This window comes from Lissotriton vulgaris, chromosome 5, assembly GCF_964263255.1.
Source record: "Lissotriton vulgaris chromosome 5, aLisVul1.2, whole genome shotgun sequence".
Lineage (NCBI taxonomy): Eukaryota > Metazoa > Chordata > Amphibia > Caudata > Salamandridae > Lissotriton > Lissotriton vulgaris.
Window position 1 is genome coordinate 197,657,918 of NC_141693.1, and position 15,330 is coordinate 197,673,247.

At 45.1% G+C, this 15,330-nt stretch overlaps 1 protein-coding gene across 1 annotated transcript in view; it reads right to left on the reverse strand.

The window, feature by feature from the left end:
- The window catches only part of UAP1L1 (UDP-N-acetylglucosamine pyrophosphorylase 1 like 1), a 292,017-nt gene that overhangs the window by 137,042 nt on the left and 139,645 nt on the right, over positions 1-15,330 (reverse strand). The window contains exon 5 of the mRNA XM_086921152.1: positions 8,680-8,873. Within this exon, the coding sequence (XP_086777278.1) occupies positions 8,680-8,873 (194 nt within the window). The remainder of the gene's footprint in view (positions 1-8,679; positions 8,874-15,330) is intronic.

Genomic DNA, 15,330 nt, shown 5'->3' on the forward strand with positions numbered 1-15,330 from the left:
CGGCCTGAGTTGCGGTCAGCCCACGAAACTGCACTCATTGGTGGCAAGCCTGGACTGGGTGGCGGAGCATAAATGGGGAAAGGTGGGAGTTTACATACCTTTCGGCAGTTCAGAACTCCTTCTCTAGAATCAACTACATATTTGTTCCCCCAGTGACGGCTGCCAGGGTGGTGTCAGCTGAGATTCTCCTCCGTGGGCTCTCGGATCACTCCCCGGTGTCCGTTGAGCCTCTCGGTGTGGAACCTGCAGAATGATGAGTACGGGAAACACATGAGGGAAGCAATCGTTCATTATCTTGCAATCACTGAGGGGTCTGTTTCCAGTGCCGTGACCTTGTGGGAGGCGCTGAAGCCTACTTTACGGGGAGGGGAGGAGGGGGGGGGGGGGGGGGGGGGGAATTTTGTGTACCCAGTTATTTCTGTACCTCCAACTCCGCAATGCACGGTCCCCCAGTCTGGAGGGCCTGGAATCTCTCACAGACTTTAGCCCATTGGAGGCGAAGGTCTTCATGGGTGATCAGGAGACAAAGAAGGTCTCCCGAATATACCAGTCCCTAGTTACTCATTGCTCTCCCACTCTTCAGAAGCTTCGGGGGGGATTGGGAGGAGGATGTGGGTACGCTGGAGGAGAAAGATTGGAGGGAGACCCTAGCTGCACCCCAGGGAGCGGCCATAGCAATGTGTCTACGCCTCATTCAATTTAAATCTCTACACAGGGCCTACCTCACTCGGGTTCATCTGTGGCCGGCGGGATTGATTGCCTCCCCGGAATGTCTTCGTTGCGGCCGGGAGGATGGCACATTCTTGCATACTGTATGGCAGTGTCTATCACTTGACCGATTCTGGAGGGGGGGGGGGGGGGGGGGGGGGGGTTCTGTCTGTCGGAGGTCTTGGGGTGGGAACTCCCGCCTACGCCACAGTTCGCCATGCTCCAGGTCATGGAAGCGATTGGGGGCAATGTATATGAAAGACATCTTATGCAACTGGGCCTCACATTGGCAAAACGAGATATAGACAGGGCGTGGAAGGATCCACGGGCCCCCTCGGTGACCAGCTGGAAAAATGGCCTGGACTTTTACATGGGGCTGGAAGCCAATCTTTGTAGCCAGGGGAAGCCCACGTAAGCACTACAAAGTATGGAAATGGTGGGTGGATCATCGGGGTCTGTGGCTGGAGCCGCCCATTTTTGCAGACGATCTCCCAGGGGAGTAATGGCGGGTTCTATGGAATGGATCTCGTGCAGGGTGGGGGGTGTGTGTACTTATGCTGCTTTTTTCTGGTCTTTTTTCTCTTTGTTCTACCTTTACTGCTCATGGACTGGACTCAAAGGGGGGTGGGGGGGGGAGGGGGCTCTTATTATCCTAATTGATACACTATGTCAGGTGTTTAGGTTGTTCCTCTGAAAACGTCAATTGCTTTCTTGCTACTATATAATTTGATACTACAGTTGTCTCGGGGGTACAGAGCCCTGCAACATATTTGCAATTTGACAAAATCGGTTTAAAAAAAAAAAAAAACCAAAAAAAAAAATACATCAGAAAGGCTTTAAATATACAATACTTTAGTCATTGGGCCCAGATCTTGGATGCCCCAGGTTCCCCAGAATGCACAAAAGATTCACTGGCTCTTCCACTGAAAGAAGCTGGCATTCTAAGATGAAAGCACTTCCTGTTGGAAGGTCAGCTGGTGTCGTGGAGTTGATGCGAGCAGGTGGTGGGCCCAAGACTTTCAAGGTTTAAATACCTCCAGGTTCAAAGTTGGTTTCAGACTATGGGTGAAAAGCTAGGTGAACCAAATGAACTTGAGGAAAAGCTTCTCACTACTTCAGTCTTTAAAAAAGAAACTGCTCTATGGTATTGGATGATCCTGGAGATGGCGGATGGTGTATTTACCTTGCCGGTGGATCTGTGGGGAGGATGCTTGTCAGAGACCGAGCTGGAAGACCAATGGCAAGTATCTAGGACTACACTTTATAAAACAGTTAAACCCGCATACCCGAGGAGGAATCACTTTTTTACTGTACATAGGGCCTACTGGACTCCACAAAGGCTTTCTAAATTTGGGTCAGGAAGAAAGGTGGTATGTCCAAAATGCAGCTGTCAAGAGTGCTGATGACTTGCATATGTTTCTCTACTGTCCGAAGCTACATCTCTCTGGGAGGCACGAAGTAAGTGCCTGGCTAGCGTAAGGTAAGCGCTGTTGTGGTTATTTTTGGAGTTTTGGAATGCCAAAGTTTCATTACTAAAGACTGTGCAAAATTGTTTTTTCATGCTATGCTTTTAGCACGTAGGGAGATATGTAAATTGTGGGTATCTCCATCACCTCAAACTCTGGAGTATTGGCTGAAATCTATGAGTTATACTGCTAATTTGGACATTTCGGATCAGGGGAAAAGAAGATATGAATTTTGGACTCCCTTTGGTGTCTAGGGGAACTTTATGTTTGGAGGAATCGGTCCAATGATTAAGCCTTCCTCTGTCTCTGCTGTGTACAGTCTTCTCTGCGCGAGCAGGAGGACATGTGGAAGGGTCTGCACTGGATAGAAGGAGGAGCTTTCGTTAAAAAGTAGCATGGTCGCTATCTGGAGAGTCTAGACCTCTTGCCCCTGTCATAGTGAATGAGGTTAGACAACCCTAGGCTGGCATCGATAGAAGGACGAAGGGTGGAAACAAGGCATATAAGAAAAAAAAAAAAGAAGAAGTAGTCTTCCGAGTCATGAGATACTGTGTAGTCAACTCTTGCTGGTAAAGCACATGGTCATAGACTCCATTGTTTAACTGTTTACCTCATGGTGGGCGAGGATGAAATGTGAAGCAAAGCGCTGCATTGAGAGATGTCCATGCAAAGAAGGAGGAAAGTGAAATAGAAAGTTGACTGTAACAGCCACAAGTATCTGGAGAGGAGGGTGGGCGCTTCTGATTCTACAGTACTACATGCCATGTACAAATGCTCACTAGATTAGCAGCATGTTCTATTTCAGACATGTATGGCTGTGTAGATACACATGCTGTGCATAGACTGCAAAGCAGTTCTCTCATAAAAAGCTGTGTCTAGCTCGAGGAAGTTGCAGTAGATTGAAAAAGTGCACAGAAAACTGCCTGACCAACATTGGCTTGTTGGTAGGCTAGCTCATCTACACAATAATGTTTTGTATAAGTATGTGGGTGAACCAGATATCTGCTATACAAATTTCCCAGAGTGGATTGGGTACTAGGAGGAATGGGCAAGGTCCTTTTAGTTTTTGTATAGCATGTCTGGATGCATTTTACCATCCATCATGGACTGCCTAACGTAGATCGGGTCTTACCTTTGTGGGGTTTGGAGAAGAAAAAACAAAGAGCCCTGTTGTGTGGGTTCCCACTGGACTTGAGCAGTCAGAAACTGTAAGTGTGCACCCTATCCTGTAATGGAGACTACCATTGTATTGATGCTCTGTGAAACTGGGTCGAAAAATATCCACCCCTGCAACAGGTTGTTGGTTTTTCACCGTTGTAGAGAGAGACAAGTGGGGCAGCTGATCAACACTAGATTGTTCCAATGACTCCCTACTTCAGACTACTGGTGTGCCAAGCACTCCTGCAACGGACCCATGTGTAACCGGTCACAGGGTACTATTGCAATGCAGGAGGCTTTCATGCCGAGGAGGCGCATAACTGTCCTGACGGTGACTGGGTGGCCTTGTTGAAAGAGAAAGATTAGTGCCTAGAAGCACTTGGATAAGCCATGCCAACTTCCGAGGTGAGGATTAGCCCCAAATAGGGCTGTATCTGGAAGGTTTGGAAGTGGGAATTTGTAGTTCTGATGGTGAACTCTATTTGGTGAAGGTTTATTGTGAGCAGTGTGGGTTCACGGCAGTTGGCACTTTTGATGAGCCAGTCGTTCAGATATGGTAACACATGAACAGACGAGCAGCCACCACTGCAAGGCACTTGGTGAACACAAAGGGTGCATGTAATGCTTTTAGCTGAATACAAACTTGAGATACCCACGATGTGCCGGGTGGATTGGTATGTTTAAAACATACCTCTCAGGTTGAGAGCGGCCATGAATTTGCCTTGTTGTAGCAGCGGGATGATATCCTGAAGGGGAACCACGTGAAAGTGCTCTGAAAGAATGTATTTGTTAAGGGCCGTGAGGTCCAGAATAGGTCAAAGAGATCCATCTTTTTGGGGAATGAGAAAGTAGAGAGTATACTATCATGCCGTGCTGATGGGAGGGGACTGGTTCTGTAACCCCTTTGAGAAGGTGCTCTTGGACCTTTTTACTGAGTAGCATTTGATGGGAGAGGAGAGAGGTCAGTCTAATTGGGGGAGCCACCTTTTCCCCGACTTTTGTATTGTTGCCTCTGTAAGACCCTCTTAAGTATCCTCTGGGAGAGGACTGTTTAGACGGTTGGGTAGCAGATTCCGGAGGGCGAGTGAGTATCCCCACAGTGTGAGGATGTATCATTAGGTGTTTGACGGGTGTCAATCTTCTCCTGAAGTTTATGGAGCATGGCTCGACGGTCTTCGAGGCATGTCCGGTCTTACTACTCTGAGCCAAGGGTCGATGCCGATTTTGAACAGTGAAGTTGATGGATCAGAGGGTTGGATTGGCTCGGCTCTGAGGTAGGCACTGGCAGTGCCGAAGAAGTCTGCCCCAATGGTTTCTTAGGCACTGAGCTGTAGTTTGACATTGCGTCTGAAGATGGTTAGTGCTGACCATGGCCTGAAGGCAGTCACGGCCAGGCAGTGATTCCCTGGTGCTCCAGAATAGATGGATGACCCTTTGGAAGGGGCTGTTCGCTTTCTATCGATGTTGCTGTGAGTTAGTACTGTCCTCACAGCTGGTCCCACTGGTGGAAGAATGCTCGATCTCCAGATCTGAGCCGGAGTTAACGTCAACTGAGAAATCCTCCTAATCTGCAGCCGAACCGTTGTGGATGGTGTTCCCACTCGACGTCCTCTGAGCTGAAAAAGTGCGGGTGCCATCTCAGTTCCTTCGTGGCATCTCGAGACATTGGACCAAACGGTCACTGAGGGTTTTCTTGTAACAGAAGGAGCAGCAATTGTTGCAAGCAGCCTTGTTATGCTCAGCAGACAGACACAAATTACACACCTGATGGATATCAGTCCGAGGATATTTCTTGTGGCAGCGAGGACAGTAGCGAAAAGGCATCCATTCCATCACCGTGAGGGAGCTGGTGTTCGAGAGACGGGAGGGAGCCCCAAAGGGCAAAGACCGATGTGGGGCCAAGGTCGAAGGAATAGTCGACTTAAACAAATGGAAAAGAGAAACTCGATCGAATCAATACCAACGGAGGGAAGGAACCTGTATAAACCAAACAGAGCAGCCACAATGGTGTTGAAGGGGAGCACACGTCCAAACCAGACGGCAGAAATAAAACAATCTAACAATGGAGTAGATGTCTATGCAAATAAACGGCAAGCGAAGAAGTCACAGTATATTGAAACTAGAAAGACTTCTTCAAAGAAAAACAACTTCCACACCTCCAGGCCAACACTAGATAGCCGGAGTATGCACAACATGTGTATCCACAGCCACACATGCCTTGAACATGTTTTCTGACATCATTGTATTACACACACATCCTAGAATTCAGAAATGGACAACGTTCTATACATTAAATTCTGCATGAATGATAAACAGAAACTAAACAATTATACTGGTTTCTTTATCCTTTGACATTTCTACTGAAACTTGACCACAAGGTACTACCTGCTCAGTCCTCTGGAACATCTGTATCCATTTTCCTGGTAAACTATGTTGCAATCCAGGCTTGCGGCACACATCCTAAACACCTCACAATCCTAAAATGACCAAATGAAGTGAAACATCTCAAAATGTCCTTTCTGCTTATCAATAGCATATAGCTCCTCAGCCCCAAATTTCATTATGTGAGCTAGAGTCAGGATAATCCTAATGACGGCATCATGGTTTGTAAAAGTATGACAGTTTTCATGAAGATCAGTGTAGGGTTCTGTCCTCGGACGGAACTACCAGTTGTACCAAGAAGATAGGTAAGGGTACCTGAACAGGATTGTTCAGTCTGTATATACAACACTGTTTATAAGTTATTTTGCTGCGAGTGAGGTTGGCCAGGCTGGTTTATCGTTTGGCATTAATGTTTTCACGAATACCTGTTGAGACTTCAAATAATAGTGGGAGCCTTCTAATCCTGGAAAGCGAACAATTAATAAAATAAAACATTAGCGTGTTTCACTGCATGTATGCTCAAGAAAACTACCATGATTAATAAGTAGGGTGGGGCTTGGCCATCCTCATAGAAACACTCCGGATATATAAGTTATTGATTCAAGTAATATGCTGAAGATATACTAGGTAATATTCATCTTCAGTCGTGCCAAGACATCTTCCCTAAGATGGCAGCAAAATTCAGGAAAACATCTATAAAAAAAAAATTAAATACTGTGCTCCATAAGGAAGTCTTTAAATACACTCACTGCCATCACAAAGATATCGTTCTGAAGTGTCTTCTGCTCACTAATTAAAAAAAATAAAAATATTAGCTCCAACCTTAATAAGCTACCAATTTTTATCTTATTCTCATATTGTTTCCCATGTATTATGTACTCCGATAGTTATGATAGACACCTTGTAAGCCACTTGTACCGTTAGGTACTGGTTTCGCTTCACTGAAACAATCTATATCCAGATGGATAGTTTCTTCTATTCTTTTTGACTATTATAAAGCAAACAAAATCTTAACTGGTTAGCCAAACGCCATTCCCCAGAGGTAAATCTGTGACGGCTGATGTAATGAGGAATGTTCTGTTGTGGAAACACGCAGCAACAGCATTCAGTGCGACTGCTACGAGGACCAGGAAGGCCATTTCTGCCCAGAAGCGCTGCGATTTAATCCCGACCCAAGGCACGAGTCCAAGATCCTCCTTGGACCCAACTCGAACATCCCTTCCCAACTTCAATAATTATGTATACCCTTTGCAATATATAGCCAAACTAAGTTTTAACAAGCACTCGGACCAATATATTAGACGAGGAGGACCCTCTTCTCCATTTGACTTGCAAATCCTGCCCCTACTCGAGTGAAACCTTAACCAGGCCACAAAGAGACTGAACCTACAGAGAGCGAACCAGACACTCATCCTCTCCAATTACCAGCTTCCTTCAATATTTCAGACTACTCACCCTGTCCTGATGATGATCTTCACTCAGTAAGGATTGAAACGTTGTCCACACCCCAAATGAAAATCCCCCCATTGTATATATTGTTGTGGATTTCTTTTTGTTGTCCGTGTGATATTTCGTATATTTTCACTCCCACTCAGTCATGTTACGCACTTTTTTTTAACTCATGTGAGCACCTGAACGTACTTGTGTAATACCAACCTGCAATTATAATGATTAAAAATACACGGCTGCCCTACATGCTCTGCTCCCTAACGGATTCAATATCTAGATAAAATAACTTTTTCTTTGCGTTTCTGGATCTAGTTAGGCCACCCTTGAACCATTTTTCTTCTTTTATATACAGTGGAAATCTACAAGACAACCACAGAGAGGTCTGTTCACACCTTTACGAGGCACTATGGTCTCGATTTAGATGCTAGAATAGATGCTCAAGTAGGACAAGCTTCCTTAAGAAATCAGTTTGCCTAGTTACTAATTGGTCATCTTTTTCCGCTTCCACCACCATTTTAGGGATGGGCTCGATAGTCTATTACGTGCTTATGCTAATCAATGGAGATCCCCTGAAGTAAAGAATGTTTCTTACCTGTAATCCTAGTTCTCTACACGAGGGCACCTCCATTGAAATCATAAGTAACACTTCTGCCTCCCCAGGGAAAAATATAATAAACAGACATTCAAGGTTTCAGTAGTCTCGATCTCTATTGCTCTGATAAAAGGAGCAGGGGTAACTGCCATCTGCTGGGCACGACGGGATACTGGAGGGCTGAGAGCCCTTAAAAAGGGCCTTGTCAATTATTATAGAAGCATAGCTCAAGCCTATGTTTCTACTCTGCCCTATTCCCTCTTTCCCATTTCCTAGAAAAAGGTTTGGGAATGAGATTTATAAGGAAACATTTTTATTAATTTTGCCTTCTTAAATTTTTTTTAAATCAAATTAATCAATCAATGCAGCATATTTTATATGCTCTGAAAAAAAATATGTTACATTTTGAAGAAGTGATCCGGGATCTTTGCACATGAGGGGGGACTATTTAGAGCTTATGATTATCAATGGAGATTCCCTGAAGGAGAACCTCATGGTTCATCTGGAAGGAGGGAGAACTATACAGTTATGTTATTGGGTGTAAGTCTTTAGTCTTCTTTTCCATTTTTATAGAAGCATGAAGGTAATTTTGTGTAGAAGCATGGTCATTTAAATATCCCCAATCCAGCTACAGAGCAATCGCCGACTGTTCATAAGAGAAACAGTTGAAGGCCGGGGATTGTACAGTAGCAAAGAGGGGAACAATTCAGATTGGATAACATGGTGGCACAGAAGGGGAACCTGAGGGAAAACGATTGAAGACTGTCTACAGTTAGGGCGAGAGGGAAAAAAGATTTGATAGAACTATTTAGGGAGTTGTTACCCCAATGGCTTCTACTCTTTTTCTCAGCCACTGCCTTTCCCATACCCATGCCTTTCCAACCCAGTCAAAGAAAATAAAATGACGTTGATCTCTCTACTTACCTCACCACAGTCTTAAGGAAGTCCAAGGTAAAGAAGTGATTGCAGATATTCCCAGCACTGTACGTCAAGCTTCCATCTGGGTTACACATTTGTGCAATCTCTGGGCTAATCTCACTGTATTCCACGACCTGATAAACCCCGTCAACCCCGCACACAACACCAACAGGCTCTGCGGGATAGGATTTCTCTACAACCTGAAAAAGAAAAAGCACAAGTAAAAAATTAACTCACTTCTACATTTTACAGCACAATTATCTGATTTCAACTTGCAAACATAGAATATCTTGGCCTAGCTGTGGAATCTTAGAGAAAATTTTTTCAAAGAGAAATCTCTCTCTACATAAACTTCTAACAAATGCTTATCTAAGAACAGTTTTTTAATTAATCTAATCAGAATTTTTTTGAAGTACTAATAAGCAAAATGGCTAGAAAGCACTTTTAAATGTTCTTTCTAAAGGGTAAAACTACAGTTAGATTAAGAAAAGCAGCAGTCTCCTTAGAATGTAAATTGAAACTTTATTTTGAAGGTAACAAGCTGCTCCGATATCAGTTACAACACTTTCTTCTGATGGAGTAAGCTAAATAAAAATAATTAGCACTAATCTGCTAGCTACTGTTTGTCATTCAGAGGTGGGTTGTTAAATTTTAAGAATATATATGTAATGGAGAAATTGCAAGTATGCAACTTTTGCTCCTCAATCACGAGACCGTCAATAACATTCAAAAACACCGACTAGGATGGAACGCTCACCCAGGTAACTGATCTTGCCAACCAACAGTAACCTGCTGTTTTTTTTTAACTACTCAGTCCTCTTGCATGTGAGATGCAGATTTCCCAGCTGGAAAGCACCTGCCACAAGTGGGTGTAGGTTAATATCTTGTGGCCAGTTCACGTAACCTCACATTCTTTTCCTGGCACAAGGATATTTCCTATTGTGTTCTTATGTGTAAATGCTTTGCTTGCTGGTAGATCCTCTCCTTTTGTAAAGCGGTCGAACTCCCACTAGGTCTGGTTTGCATAATATAAAATTGCAAATGAATAGAGAGGATGGAAAACTGGCTTACCTACGACTATCGTTTTACTTTACCTTATGGCAATGAATCCCATGATGTGGATGCTCTGCTGCTGTGATAAGTTGGAAGAAGTTGGGATGGAAAAAAAAAAAAAGAGGATGACCTACAGCAGTGAGCCAGGCTCAAGTACTCCGTTTCTGCCTGTAGTGATTAAGGTGAAAGGGAGCCTTGTGCCTGCTAAGAGGATCAATGGAGGTCCAGGGTCTAAAACGAGACCTCTGCAGCCAGCTGAGGGAAAGTAAAAAAAAAAAGTTTTCAAATGTGAAAGTATGAGTGAGAGAATGTGCAGGAGAGCGCGTTGGTACAGGTGATGAATGAGTGAGAATGGGATAAGCGACAGTGAGTAACTGCGAGTGAAAATGAGTGAGTGATAGTGACTCAAGACGGAGTATGTGTGGGTGAATGAAACAGGGTGTAGGGGTGTGAAGGAAAGAGTGAGAGATTGAGTGTGCCTCTATATTGTTTGTGTTAAGGTTGAGAGTCTACCATTTGCATACTTGTGGTAATTCTCGCCATAAACACGTACAAAGGTAGCAAAAGGCAGGCCATGGCCTACTGAAGATAATTCCTGGCATATGGCCACTCAAGGGAATGTACTAGCTTTGGCATTGTGGAGGGATGTCTTGGCACAAGGGAGGGCACAGGAGTCAAAATGCAGGCCCTGGCTTACTGGAGGTAAAATCTGGCTACTCCGAATTTTGAAAATTTGAGCTAACTCCTGGAGAACATCAGGGTTCACTGGCATACAATGAACGTATTTGAATATTGAACACAAGCCCTTTGAACTCATATATCCGGTAGTCAATTTATGTGAAATCAGTCCTTTAAAATGCACCATTTGATTGCAAAAGGCTTTTTTTTCTTTTTCAAAAGGTTTCTTGTGAGATAACCTCCCTGTACTACCTATAGAAGTCGGGTTCATTCACTTCACATGCTCTACATATTCCGTTCGCAGATGCACATGCTTTGCATTAACTATAAATCAGTATCCTCCCCACATTGCTTAGTGAGCAGATGATTAAAATAAAAAGTGCTCTTAATACTCTTTGGTCAACAATAGCTTATTGGAGGGTTAATATATCCACACATTAATGTTTAATGAACGTTTGTGGTGTTGACAATGTTGCTGCTTTCATAAATCAGTTAGGGCGAGGTTAGCCAAAAAAGCCATGGTAGCCCCCTTTTTAGGTCTCGCCTACGACTAACGCGCTGAAAGCGCGTTCTCGCAAGCGAAAATATAGCTGTCGTCTAAGCAGTCTTTCGACAAGACCTGGCCACGCACAGCGTTTCCCCATAGGGTAACGTTGGGCGTGTGCGCTTCTGTGGACAGCATTGCAGAAAGGACCGGATCGCGACACGCGCCTGTTGGAATGCAGGGGGAGTCTGAGCCTGTGGCCTGTGTGAGCCCGGCAGCAACCCTCCTCTTCCTCCTCACTGCCAGAGGCACATGGGCTGCGTGCGCTTGCAGACAAAGCCGGATCGAGACGCGCGCCTCGTGGAGTGCAGGGGGAGTCTGCAGAGGGGCGCGCGGTGCTCATAAACAGGCAGTGTTGGCTAAAGTGTTGGCCGTCCCCACGCCTGCTCTGTGTGTCCTTTCATCCGATGGAGTGCATACCCACTCTGTGTGCTAGTGTCTGCAGCGCCAAGAAGCTGCTGCTCTCTGTAATGACATGTTAACATACACGTTTGCATGTCACGCAGCCAAAGGGCACGCCACACGTACAAATCCCGCCGAAACTCCCTTGTATGTGTGAGTTGATGCGTTGTGTTTGCCTGCTGTATAGCCTTATAGAAGTATTTGTACAGCATGCCCTCGTGTTCTGTAACACAACACGCACTCAGCTGTATAACCACAAAAAATGAGCAAACGACGCTCACTCGCCGCGTCTGTGTGTTGCTGATATGGGGATTCCTCGCAGCTGGCAAAAATAAAGATAAAGAAAGCAAGACGGGCCGTGTTGTAGCGCTGGATGGAGGGTGGGATGGGTAAACTAAGCGCTGCACGAAGACTTTAGCGCCTAGAATCCTTCCGAAATCAAGGTTGTGGGCGCTCCTCTGACACTTATGTCTTTCATTTTTTAACTTCATTTGAGCTCACAACTGGCGCAGATCCAAGTGTCCGACCCTCCCCTGCCGACCCGAACGTGCCCGGATTCAGCCGCATAATTCCCGTTTGCTTGTCATGTTTAGACCGCGGTTTTGTACTCCGTTTCACTTTTCCCCACAGAGCGCTTTAAAGGTGGACGTGTTGCTTTGCAGCTGTTCTGTTTACTTGAAGCGCATCTCTTGAACCGCACAAAGGATCGTGGGAGCCGCAGCCAAGGAGATGTAAGGGAGGCAGGGCGGATGGGCTTACTTCCATGGAGGAAGCACGGATGAGATGTGTGCATTACAGGGTTATTCCCGTACAGGAAGCCGGGCAGGATGCGAGCAGGGGGTGCAGGCAGAGGCGGTCTGTGAAGGAAAGCTGGGTGGGGGTGCAGCCTACAGTTTCACTGTTGCTGAGTAAGCAGGGGCAGGGTGTGTTCAGCAGTGTTTACTTGTGTGCGGTAAGCAGGGGTGTGACATGTACATTGCAGCTTTACTTTCAGAGAGGAGGCAAGGCCATGAAGAGTGCATTGCAGATTTGAAGCAGGGGTGTGTATATTGCATTTTACTTGGGTAAATTATGCATTTCAGTCTGGAGTTGTACTTTTATAAAGGAAGCAGGGCTCCGATGCGCGCCCAACAGCTTTACTTCTTAAAGTAGGCAGGCGGTATTAACACATTTACGTGTGAGGTCGGCAGGGATGTGATGTCCCCTGTACAGTTTCGTTTTTGTAAAGTAAGCAGGGCTCCGATGCGCGCCAAGCAGCTTCACTTTATGAAGAAAGCATGGATTGGATGCGCCCAGTACAGCCTTACTTTATAAAGTATGCAGGGGGTGTGTACTGTACCTGTGTGAGGTCGGTAGAGACGTGATGTCCTCTGTACGGTTTCATTTATTGTTAAGTGTGTAAATAACGTTTTTTCTTCAGAAATATAATCTATTTTTGTCCTTTGTTCTTTTGTAAAATGATTCAGAAAAGGGGGTGGTGATGAACAGAGTGTCTGAATTAAGCAGACCACTCTTACCCAGTCCAAAGATCAGGGCTTGATCCATCACCGTTATTTATCTCACTGCATCATCCCAGCTCAGAACCTGGCTATATGCAAATCAGTCTGTCCCTGGCCCAGTGCATCATGGGAACAGGGCAGACTAAACTACCAAGCCAATTCTTCACCAGAAAGGAAACAAGCTACCGGGGACCGGTTTCTGGCATTTCAGCAGTCTTCGGCCCGGCTTGCTTGAATCCTGATGATGCAGTGAGAAAGGGACTCATGTCTGAGTATACCCTGCCACACCTATAGTGGCCAAAAACGATTCAGAAAAGGGGGTGGTGATGAACAGAGTGTCTGAATTAAGCAGACCACTCTTACCCAGTCCAAAGATCAGGGCTTGATCTATCACCGTTATTTATCTCACTGCATCATCCCAGCTCAGAACCTGGCTATATGCAAATCAGTCTGTCCCTGGCCCAGTGCATGTTCCCATCATGCACTGGGGCAGGAACAGACTAATTTGCATACAGCCAGGTTCTAAAACTGGGATGGTGCAGTGAGCTAAAAAACGGTGTTGGATCTAGCCCTGATCTCATGACTGGGTGAGAGTATTCTGTTTAATTCAGAGACTCTGTCCCTCACCACCCCTTGTTGTAAATATTTTTGTCCACCCCAAGCGTGGAAGGGTATACTCAGATGTGAGTCCCTTGCTCATTGCACCATCAGGATTCAAGCAAGCCGGGCCGAAGACGGCTGAAATGCCAGAAACCGGTCCCCGGTAGCTTGTTTCCTTCCCAGTGTAAGAATTGGCTTTTGTAGTTTGGTTTGCCCTGTTCCCATCATGCACTGGGACAGGAACAGACTAATTTGCATACAGCCAGGTTCTAAAACTGGGATGGTGCAGTGAGCTAAAAAACGGTGTTGGATCTAGCCCTGATCTCTTGACTGGGTGAGAGTATTCTGTTTAATTCAGAGACTCTGTCCCTCACCACCCCTTGTTGTAAATATTTTTGTCCACCCCAAGCGTGGAAGGGTATACTCAGATGTGAGTCCCTTGCTCATTGCACCATCAGGATTCAAGCAAGCCGGGCCGAAGACGGCTGAAATGCCAGAAACCGGTCCCCGGTAGCTTGTTTCCTTCCCAGTGTAAGAATTGGCTTTTGTAGTTTGGTTTGCCCTGTTCCCATCATGCACTGGGACAGGAACAGACTAATTTGCATACAGCCAGGTTCTAAACTAAAACTGGGATGGTGCAGTGAGCTAAAAAACGGTGTTGGATCTAGCCCTGATCTCTTGACTGGGTGAGAGTATTCTGTTTAATTCAGAGACTCTGTCCCTCACCACCCCTTGTTGTAAATACTTTTGTAAAATGAGCAGGGCGCTCTGATCATCGCTGTATTACTGCCTGCATTCGGGTGGTTACTTACCCTTCACTTCTATTACAAAGCATGGATGAAATGCGCACATTACAGTGTAACTTGTATTGAGTGTGTAGGCAGCTGTACTCCTATAATCGAAGGGGAGGGGGTGCATTTCAAGGTCACTAGTGTAAACAGGGCTGTGAGTGTAGGTTCTATTTTTGTTTATGTAAAGTAAGATCGGATACATGGTCTAAAATGACAGTTTTTCTTATGCACTGTAATTAGGTAAGAGGCGTGTACATAGTGCAGCTCCCGTAAAGGAAGCGGGAATTCGGAGTAGTAATGCCAATACTTTGATGTATATCAATGCTTACTTCTCTGAAGTGAGCAGACCTTGTGTGTGCATTAAAGTTCTACTTCTGTAAGCAGGGATGGGATTGGTTCGCTGCAGTGCCGCTTGGGTCAAGTCAGCAGCAGTGATGTGCACATTCCGTTTCATTGGTGGAAAGTCAGCAAAGGTAACGAGTTTACTCCTATAAAGGAAGAGGTTTATGAAATAATACACAACAGAGGCTAGTGAGTGTTCCTTACAGCCTTACTCCTGTAGAGTCAGCAGGGGTCTCACATACGACATTACAGTAATGTAGCATTATCCAGATTTATTAGTTATGTAGGAAAGATGTGTCTATTGTCGTTTTACAGCTGTTGTGTAAAATAAATACATGTCGCCGTGTAAATTGTTCTTGAACGTATGTAATGCACAAGTACGGAATACAGTACCGTCCATGTATTGCGTTGTTAGCATCGCACCGCTACTTTATATACTACTGAACGTATCACACAACTACCTGCTTTACACCTGTTGTGAGGTTGTATATACACAATTTAGCTGTTTTAAGTGCAAACTGTTAAACATAGTTCCACCAGTTCCTTACATGCGTTTCTGAATATATCTCGTTGCTTTGTATAAATAACACTGGCCTGTGCGCATCACACCCGAACACCCGACCTCCTTTTTAAACAAGCATTTGCAATGCAATAGGTCTCACAGTTGTTAGAGTTTGAGTTATTGGCATTGTAAATGGCAATGTGTTGGTGTCTAAAACATAAATAAAAGGCATTGTCATTTACAATG